Consider the following 10,976-nt stretch of genomic DNA (forward strand, 5'->3'; position numbering starts at 1 on the left):
TGCTGTGAGGTGCATTTTTGATAATCACGTATAACGTACGTAACTGTAGATGAGTCATCCTACCTAATTTAATGTTAACACATTACCTAGCTAATCCCCTTTCGTGTGAACAGCTTGTGTGTCATGCTGTGAGGTACATCTTTAGAAATTGACATTAGTAAAGTGCAATTTGGGAAAGGGTAAATGACCTTATTAATTTATTATCAAGGGATTATCTTGCTAATCCCCCTCGCTTGAACAGCTTGGGTATCATGCTGTGAGGTACGTCTTTGGGATTTGAGGGAAAATGGGCTATACGTAATCTTTATACATAGGTACGTCTTTTTACCCCCCCCCTGTCTTGCTGACATATTACTATGCTTGCTGACATATGTTGAACAAAATGCTCTTCTCCATTTGTACATTTCCTAAGTTTACTTAGTTTTCAATGATGCGTAGCTATTTTGGTGTTCTCTTAATACGCGAGTATTACTTCAATTGATTCCGGTCATTAAACTCGATTGGACACTGAAATAGAATGTAATTTAATACCAATCTTTCGAAGAGTTATTTTGATAGCTGCGAAGCTACAAGCTGAGCGTTAATATATTAAGGCACTCGTGGTTTATTTACAATTCAAAAAAAGTGGGAGCTGTCTTTTATAATTTAAAAAGGTTTTTTGTAATCTTTGCTTTATAATCGGTCGAGTGTCTCTGAAACAGCTTGTATAAGTCAACGCCGCATGCAGAATTGTGTTTACGTCAGTGTTCTTAACAAAATTGGAAAGCAGAGAAAAGATTAGTGGCTGTTGATGCCTTATTCTTGAGGTTTAAAATAATTTTCACAAATTAGCCTAAGTTTTTGTTTACGTGTTGCATTTTAAAGCATTTTATTAGCTGCAAATTGCGCTTAAATAAATTTTAGAACTTTTACAAAAGCTCAAAAAAGCGATTTTTTAATAGCCGCCGTTATCTCAGCTGGCTATAATTGCGCTTCATTTTTTCACTTCGTCAATCAATAATTTGTTTGGCTTTACTTACGCTCGCCGGTTTTTCGTTATTTTGCCTGAAATCTTCTAGACCTGTTTAATAGCCGCGAAGTGATAGTGGCTATTATTGGGGACATCGTGGTTTTTTACAATTCAAAGAATTTGAATTGTATTGGTGCGCTGTGTTTTTTTTTTTAAGATGTGTTCACACGTTTTCCAATGACTTTGATCTTTCGAAACGGGATAAACAGGTAAAGCCCAGCGGGCATTAAGTTACATTAGAGGCCCAAAGTGGGCTTTAGTAGTCCTTCAAGTGCTTATAGTGGTGCAGCTGCTGGGATGGCCTTAATTAAAGGTTAAAAGGTCATTTTTAGGAGTTTTTCGGCTCAAAATGGTGCAATTTTTTTCGTGTTTTTTGTGATTTTTTTGAGATTTTTGTTTGATTAGTCTAAGGTTGAAGTTTTTAAAAGCTGATGAAGGCCTTTTGCGAGACAAAATTGCTTGTTATGACCATTTTATGAGCTATATGTCGTGGTACTACAAACACAAACACACAAAATGATACTAATTTTTGCAATTTTTTTCAGGTTTTTTGAAATTTTTGTCATTTTTTGAGTTTTTTAGCCCTAGGTGTCACGAAACCTCTAGGGTTTGATAAAGGGTTGGATGATAGGTTACTGCACAGTTTCTAGTGGTAATGGAACGGTTTTCAACTTTTTGACATCATGAATTTTAGCATTTTTTGACAAAAGTTGCAAATTTTTCATGTTTTTTGACATATTTATTGTCATCCTTCAAGTTGTTTGAGTCCCAGGGGCAAGAAACCCATATTAGGGGTTGGATAATAAGTTACTGAAAAATTTTTAGTTGCCATGGAATAGGTTTCATCTTTTGAATATCACAAATTTTAGCAATTTTTTTGAACAAATTTGCATTTTTTTCAGGTTTTTGAAAATTTTCATCATTTTCTCAGTGTTTCCAGTTTCAGGAGTAGGCAATCTCCGTTGAGGTTTGTTAATAGGGAACTGCATAGTTTCTAGTAACAATGGAACGCTTTTTAAATTTTTAATGTTTCGAATTTTAGCATTTTTATAAGATCTGCAATTTTTTTAATGTTTCCTAAAGTTTTTGTCAGATTTTGATATTCGTCCATTCTCAAGTGTAAGAAAACCTATTCCACGTTTTGATGAAAAGTTAGTGCACAGGTTTTAGTTTCAATGGACTTGTTTTCAACAATTTAACCTTTCGACTTTTAGAAATTGTTTGATAGAATTTGCAATTTTTTTCAAGTTTTTTTTTAAACTATTTGTATTTTATTTATTTTTTCTTGCCTCAGTTGCCAGGTAAACGCATCCAGGGTTCGACAATATTTTATTAAATAGTTGCTAGGGGGCAATTGAATGGCTTTCAACATTTTAGTAGAAGGAATTTCTATTTTGAAATTTGAAATTTTTTCTAAAATTTATTGCCTATCGATCTATGAGCCAATGATTTTTTAATGCTTGGAATTGGGTTACTGGATAGCCTCTAGAGACACAGAAATGATTCTGAAGATATTTATATCAAAATTTTCAGCAACCTTTTCTTATAACTTGCAACTGATTTCTTTTTTTTCTTAAATTTTTTGGTCATTTTCAAGTTAATCGATCTCCAAGGGCCAATAAATATTTTTCAGGTATTGCAGATATAATACTGGACCGATTTCAGAAACAAAAATTGGTTTTGAACATTTTTTTTGTAATAGGTGTTTTTAAAGGGAAAAAGTTTTGCCTTAGGTTTAAAAGCTTCAAGAGTTTTAGCAATGAGTTTGTTTTTGTTTAGTTTTGACTCTTTTAGTTTCTCAATTCTTTGGTGATTTTTGTGTTCTGGCTGGCATTGTTCAAGTGATCTGAGTTTTTCATTCAATTCTTTGAATTGTATTTCAGGACTTGTCCTGCTATGTTTTTTTACTTCGTCGAATAAAAAAATGTTTCGCTTTACCTCATTTTGCCGCCTTTTCAACATTTTGCGTGAAATCTTTTTGACTTCTCCAGGCTAGTTTCTCTCTTCTCTCATTCTGCTAAAAGTGATTTTGAACATCAGTTGCTCAGCAAAGCAATTCAAAATGAACAGTCAGTATAAAAATTGAAGTCAAATGGAAACGGGATAAACCCATAAAGCCCAATTTTAGATGCCCGCTATTTGAACGTCGGTCCTATAAGTATTAGTTACCTCTCTCTAATGCTGATTGTTATTGATAGTAGCCCCTGTAGCCTCTCTCTAAGAAACAGAAGTATGTTCAACTACGAAATGCCATCAAAATAAATCGGACTTAAAAAAATGTTTTTGTACGAAAATCTTTTTTTTTCAATATCTTCTGTTATTTCAATCCCAGTCATGCTTATTGGAATCAACGGCGGCTATTTTCCGGCAATCTGCCGGGTATGTTTAAATATTAGTGGAGCGAGTTTTTGCTCATTCGCGTGATTGAATTTTTGGTCACACGCGACTTGACTCTCTCAAAGATGACTTCCTCACTCTAAAATTGACTTTTTTTACTTTAATTGCGAGATAGTGTCAAGTGAGTGTGTGTCACTCTAATTGAAGGTTATTTAAGATTAGCTAGTAGAGCAGCAATAAGTTATGCAGATGCTTCATCCAAATATAACATCCCAGCTTTTAATGAAAAGGATAGATTTTTTGTCCTTTTTACTCTCTTTTTGAGACTGCAGATCTACGAAGCTATCGCGGGTATTTTCTGGTCAATTATCTATTTTTTTGAGAAGCTTCACAAAATAATGCTCTCTGAGTTCTGGAATAAACAAAATATTTTTAAGAACTCCAATTCTTAAAAAAGCACAGCATTGTAACCAATTCTCGCTTTTCTAAACCATATTTACTTCTTTTCAATATCATGAAGTATCATTTGAATGCTTTCTCCATCTAAATTTCCATTTTTTGAAAATATAACGGAAGTTATTTCCGAAAAAAACTTATGATACAAAAGTGTGTCACCCATTTTTGTCCAATTAGGCTGAAATAGCGTTCTGTTCAATGTGTGGTTGAGAATGCTGTGGTTGAAATCGCGTTCTGTATTATGCTGTGGTTGAGAATCAAATTGCGCCTCATCAAACCCGTGAAAACGACGGTTGAATTAGTTAGCACTGTGTCCATGGATATTTTACATGTTGGTCATTATTTTGTAGGCCAAGTTGGCAAAAATAGTGGAGCATATTTAGGCTTGATTTTGATTTTTTCTGTATTCATAGAGTACTCGATTGAACAGTTGTTCTCACAGTGGCAAAATTGTTCAAAGAACCACAAAATTTGTCCGTTTTGAATGAGGTACCTGTCTTCTGAACTATACCGTTTTTGTAATATTTTATATACAAACAGTTTTTGTTGATTTTCTTGAGATTTTATAAAATTTTTCTCGAATATTGCTTTCTCCAGCTGTTTTAAAGTTTTCTTGCTAATGTCTTTCAACTTTGTTGATGGCCTTTAAAAAAGCTATCAATTTCACTATAAACTTATTATAAGTGCTCAGTGGTTGCTAGTCTAGACTTGCAGCTGAACTTCGTTTTTTTAATTTTAAGTAAATCCTTCTGCAGAATCGAACAGGCATATTTGCTGAACTTCGACACTTAATTTGTTTCGCCTTGAATTTCAACTAATGCGGCGTCTGTTGTGTTAATAGCCGTCCTCATCTTCTCAGCCGGCTATCATAGCGCTCCTATTTTTACTTTTCAAAGAATTTGAATTGTATTGGGGCGCTGTCTTTTTTTTAAGATCCGTTCACACATTTTCATGATTTTTTAAGTCAAATTGGAGTAGTGATTTTGGTCACGCCGAAATAGGAAATGGAGCGAAAAAGCGAGTGGTTTTGCGGCGTGAATTTTTTTCGCTCTAATTGAACAAAAATTTGGTTTATCGGTAGTGGTTTTTTGTTCACATGCGGCAATTTTACTCTGATTTTTACTGTTTTTTTCGAGTTTTTGGATCGGGTTTTTTTCTAAATGGTTTTCCCAATCCAGTCACAGCTCATTCTAGGCCTAGTTTTTTGTTTGAATTAAATTTTTATTTCTCGCTGGTGGTTTTTTTTGTTCACATGCGGAATTTTGACATTTATTTTCTGTTTTTTTTTCTTATTTTTTATCTGATTTTTTTTAAAAGGTTTTCCCAATTCACTCATAGTCCTTCTGGGTCGTTTTTCTGTTTTGTGAATGAAAATTCTTTGAATTGTACGTCAGGACTTGTCCTGCTATGTTTTTTTAATTCGTCGTCTCCATCGATGATTCTTACGACCTGACTTCTTGGAATTGACTTCAGTGACTTCTATTGCTTTGCAGTTAAAATTTGTGTACGTGACGTCATTTCTGCTTTTAGGTCAATTGCGTGACTTACCTCACTCAAAAAAATGACTTTGAAATCACTTATGGAACTTTAATTTTTTATGAAGATTTACTAGTTAATAGTGTGCATCTAAGTAGTGCCACTATTATATGCCCTAATTTGTGATTATTAGTCTTGAGTTTTTGATTTCGAATATCAATTTTGAAATAGCTCTTCAAGGGCGTTTTCCTTTTAGAACGTATGTGTCAAAATTTGACAGTCCGAAGCTAACCCGAAAAGTCTAGTGGTCTATTGAAGGACTGGTGGTCGATCTGTCTATCTTATTTCTTTAGGTGTTTCAATTCATGGAAGGCCACGAGCGTCTGTCGCGGCTATTTTACGGCAATCTGCCGGCTATGTTTTAATCTCCGTTCATTTCGATGAAAGCACTTTTCATCGTAATCCTTTATCCTTTAAGAAACAGGAGTATGACTAAATACGAAATCCAATAGAAATACTACGCACTGTGGACGTTCTTTTGTAAACCTGGGTCATGGGAATCAGTGGTGGCTATTTTCCAGCAAACTGCCGGGTATGTTTGTGTTCATACCGGGATTCAGCTGCGTTTATGTGAGTAACATCATCTGGCACGCTCGTCAGTTGTGAATTGTTTGCTGAATTTCACACTGGGATCTCTAGTGACCTTTAAGGTCATTTCAAGTTACTCTAATTTTTAAAGGGGTATCGTGAGTAAAATGGATTTTAAAAAAATTGAATTTTAGCGCTTAGTTTTTAGATAGAAAATTGAGTTTTTGAAAAAATTTTAGATCTTACCGACTAGTTTTGGCCTGTTTTCGCTTTAAATTTGTTTGCAGAACAGCTGGAAAGGTTAATTTTTTCAATTGAGCGAGAGTTCTATGTCATTTGCGTGAATAGATTTTGATCATGTGTTGTGACTTAGCTCATGCATCCAAAATTTTTGAACCTAAAATGTTAACTTCAGCCATATTTGGGAGTCTACTTGCTATTGTAGTCAATGGCTTTAATTTCGTAGTAGACATAGCTGCTTGGTATACATAAAGCAAAGGTTTAAAAAAATGTTTTCCTTATACAATTCTGGGAGTTCCAATTTTTGTTCAGTTTGCAGCTTCCAGAATAAAGCTCACTTTAGAGCCATGTATGTTATCATTAACTTTTTATTTAGAAAGTTTTGGATATGTAAGTGTTTCGTTTTTTTGTTATCATAAATTGCACTTGCTTCAGTTAGGTTTCTGTTTGTTCAGTGGTGTTCATCTAACGAGACGAGAATTCAATGATGGAGAAGAAAAATTGGGCTGTTTTTTGCCGCTTGTTTTGCTATTTTTCTGTCGTTATTTTCAAGGATCCGAAACTTTGCAGAATTGTATAAGCTTTAAGCTGCCAATGCGATATTACACGCTATTGGATAAGTGATTTGTTATTTCGTGTTCCGTTCTGTCAGGTTGAATCATATCACATAATTGTGTTGGGCCTTTAGATGTTTGCATGTGCAGTGGCTGGCAGAAAATCCCTACAGTTGATGAATGGAACAAAAGTTAGGAACCATTTTTGATGTCATTTTTGCTTGCACAAAATTATTGTTAACGTGTCTTTTTTATGCAACATTTTTGCTTGCCAATTTTGTTTAAGAATGTTTTTTTAATTTTAATTCTCGAGTGGCTTCTTGAACTTAAGTGCTCTTATTCAGAAATTAAATCCGTTGCTAAAACAAAAGAAAAGATAGAACAGGCCCTGATAGCCTAGAGGTTAATGCTTCAGTGTATTACGACGGAGGTCGGGGGCTCGAACAATTGCTAGGTCAGAATGGTTTGCACGAATAAAAAATTAACTCGGCTTCTGCACCTGAATTATAATGCCCCGCCTTCGTTCGACAGCAGTTAGTCGGTTCATGTTTCCAAATTTTAAAGGAGTTTAATGGGGCGCCCAATTTTTTCACTTAAATGAATTTCTATCAAGGGTGGCTCTATAGGTTGAATTAATCAATAGCTAATTTTTTAATTGATCTCGAACGATATTGTCAACGTGTTGGTCTTATGCAAAATATTTGCTTGATAGTTTTGTATTTTCGGATGACTTTTACGCAATTGACTGTTGCGTTTTGCGTGATCTATTCCCTCTATTCACAAATGTCAGCGGCTGAACTCAACTCGCGGCAGTTAACTATACTAAAAGTCAAATGAGAAGTGCGCCGAAATTGAGAAGTTTTTTTTCAGTTTTCACTTTAAATTTTATTAGTGGTTATAGTGGTATAAAATAACCTCAAATGATGAATTTGAAGCTTGCTTAGTAAATTTAGTTACCCCCCCCCCCAAAAAAAAGAAGCAGGCTCCAATGGATTCGAGCTCTCACTAGTCGTGCGAGATTAATTCTTCTGACTGATTTTTACATAAGTCACAATTTTCACGTTTGAATTCTGACCTCGCTCACTGTTTCAACTGAATGGGTTCTAAATTCTTTCAACCAATGAATTACGCAATATAGTGAATACGGTCAGTGTCAAAAGAGCAAAATCAAAAGAAACGGGATAAACCGATTAAGCCCGGTCATTAAGTCATAGTGCATTAGGTTATCAGAATTCATTAGAGCGATTGATAGCTTATTTAGTATTCAGCTTATTACCCTTCACTTTAGAAGCTGAAGTAGGTAGAGGTTTCGAATCTAACTGTAACTGCACACTGAATTAGAAAATTTTTTGAAACTTTGAGCAATATTTGAAAAATTTTGTCAATTCCAATCTTTTCTTTCATTTTCGGTTTCAATCTCGATATGCGTCTAGCGCGTCAAGGGTGGTTATTTTCCATTCTGCCGGCTATGTTTAATTGTTGGCCAAACTTTTAAATGCTATATTCTGTTTTTTATCTGCGATAGCTGTAGGGAGCTTATTTGGCCTTCTCGCTCTTTTTTATTTCTTCATCAAGATTTTTGTTACCACCATAATATAACAGCACTCTGACTTCTAATCTGACTGCTGTTAATTCTTTTATTCCTTGAACTTTCAATTTTTGGCTTCAATTTTTATGGCTTTCAATTTTTATGGCTTTCAATTTTTATGGCTTTCAATTTTTATGGCTTTCAATTTTTATGGCTTTCATTTTTTGTACTTCAAGTGAAGGAGATAGGGTCAACCCAGCGTATGTCACTCTAGATGGAGATTATTTGACGGCAGCTAATGAAAACAACACTTGAGTTATACAATTTTGTCTAAATAAAATTGACACCTCAGCAATTAATAAAAAAAAACAAATCTTTCTTCTTCGTCGGCTTCTTTTTCATGTTTTTTGATACCACAAGTCTTTATATCTATTGCCATCGCAGTTTTCTAGCGAGCTGTGTTTTTGTACCGTAAGCTCTCCAATTGTATTTTCTTCTAAAAGAGCAGGAGAATTTATCAAAACCAATAACGCCGAGTACATGTTACCTGCTTTTAATTCGAAAAAGTTGTAGATCATACTCTGCTTACTCTCAAGGTTTGTAGCAATTATATTACCCCTGCGGTCTTCTTTATGCCATTTTTTGCTTGACCGATTTTTCGTCTGAACCATTTGACTTTTAGTCCTCAAAAATGGGATAACAGGTAGTTCTCGGAGCGCATTAGTTCTCTTAAAGCCCTAAGCCTTACTATACTCTAAGAATGTGGTTAACCAAAACTGTTTTGAGCAGACAATTGTATGATGTGAAGGGCTGTTCTTAATCTTAAAGAGTAAACCTCCCTCAGTCACCCACCCCTACCACCACAAGTCGCCACCCTGCCCTCATCGCCTGATCCCCCCATACACACCGGTCACCCCCTAATGCTAGCATCCCTAAGACCCAGCGGGCTACTACCGAAGCCAACCGCTAGCCGGTCGTTTGAGAGCAATTCGCCCGACGGTTGCTCGTCGGTTATGTTTATAAAGTTTGCAACTGAATTTCCTGCGTTGGAGAAACCCACAGAAATTTGCTTGAATCTAAGTTCTCCAAGTTTTTAACTTCAAGTTGAAATTGTTGCTTAAAAGTCTATTTTCGGGTAAGTTAGATTTTTGACATTATTGAAGCTTATGCTAAAGTATTCTCTGTCACCCTGAAACTCCGTATACCATCCTATGGTATGTTATAATGGAACAAAAGTAAAGAAAGAATTTATTTATGATCTTCGTTTTCTTTAGCCATCTGCCGATGACCCATTTTCCTCACTGAATAACGCAAAAGCCGAATTAAATCCTAGTTCTCAAACCATGCTCAGCGAATTTGGAATCGAAAGCTCTGAACTTGACGGAAATTCCCCATTACCTCCGAATGCACTTGATACGCCTACTGCAGAAACAAAAGACTTCATATCCGAAATCTCGGCACCTGTTACAACTGATAACGAATTCACATCGACTTTGGAACCCTCCAATTACATTCCAGAATCAGTGTCCTCGGATCCTTTCGGGGCCTCGGCTTTCGGATTTAATGGAACTGCTGAAATATCAACTAACTCCTCAATTGCCAATGACCCCTTTGGAGCGGGTTCTTTCTCAGCAGAGACAAACAAGGAGCCGCTTCCGAGCGGAACGAGTGATGACGGTTTCGGTGATGCATTCGGAGGAGGTACCGAGAGTTTCGGCACAAATCACACTTTTCAGGTGACAAATTCGAGTGGTTTTGACGATCAATTCGGAACATGAATATTTTGAATTCGATTATTTATTTCCAATCTGCATGCGATTCGAAAATTTTTGATGGACATCACTTTTAAATCAGAATAGATAATGAACATGTAACTGTGCTGTACATCGAAGCTACTATTTATACTCTACTACAGTAAATTTGCAAATCAAAGTAGCTAGCTATTAACTTTGTGACTTTCTACTGAGTGATTCTAAAGCATGGACGTAACGACTATTATTTGGTGCCATAGATGTGTCAAAAAATGTTAACTTATTTAGGCAATATGATTAATTACGTATTGTATACGCTATAGGACTATATTGTACTTCTCACCTTCGACTTTTGATTTCGATACCATTAAAGAGCGCACCGTGATAGATATAATCATGTTTATTGACCTCACATTACTTTTCTCTCGTTGTAACAAATTTGTTAATCTGCTGTATACTGATATTGCTGCTGGTTGAAATAGACGTGGTAATAATAACCCTATATCGTTGACAAACCGACCTCGATCGCTATGACTCTTAAGTTATATCCCAAATTAAATGAAAGCTAGAATGACCACTGTAAACTGTATGGACAATTGATCAATTTGTATTTATTATTGATATTTTATTTATCCACCATTTTCACAAATTCAATTTAGTCTTTTGTATTTTGACTGATATCGTGAGCACTTTGAATGACGAGCAGAAAATAGTGCTGTGGTTAATTGCTCTCTCGAAGAAATCATATTTGTCACCTATTCTTACGCAATTTTCGCTTTCGATTTTTCTTCTTTTTCACGTTTGACTTCCGGATATTTCCGTGATTTAAAACCTTTTCCATTCATTTCGAGCGGCTGAGCTCAATTGCGCATGCGAGTTATTGGCACTGTATTAAATGAAGCACAATTTGAAGTTGTCGGCAGATCATGACTTTCAATCTGTGAGAGATGAGAACAAATCTATCAAAAACAACAAAAACTTCAAAAGAATTCTTGTCTTTTAAAATGCTTATAAACGCTAATTTGGCGTCTCTCTTG

At 35.3% G+C, this 10,976-nt stretch overlaps 1 protein-coding gene across 1 annotated transcript in view; it reads left to right on the forward strand.

The window, feature by feature from the left end:
- The window catches only part of LOC142344595 (uncharacterized), a 69,333-nt gene extending 58,726 nt beyond the window's left edge, over positions 1-10,607 (forward strand). The window contains exon 15 of the mRNA XM_075396386.1: positions 9,463-10,607. Within this exon, the coding sequence (XP_075252501.1) occupies positions 9,463-9,966 (504 nt within the window). The 3' untranslated portion in view covers positions 9,967-10,607. The remainder of the gene's footprint in view (positions 1-9,462) is intronic.
- Positions 10,608-10,976: the final 369 nt, after the last annotated feature.

Source organism: Convolutriloba macropyga, chromosome 8 (assembly GCF_964194025.1).
Source record: "Convolutriloba macropyga chromosome 8, txConMacr16.3, whole genome shotgun sequence".
NCBI classification, from domain to species: Eukaryota; Metazoa; Xenacoelomorpha; order Acoela; family Convolutidae; genus Convolutriloba; species Convolutriloba macropyga.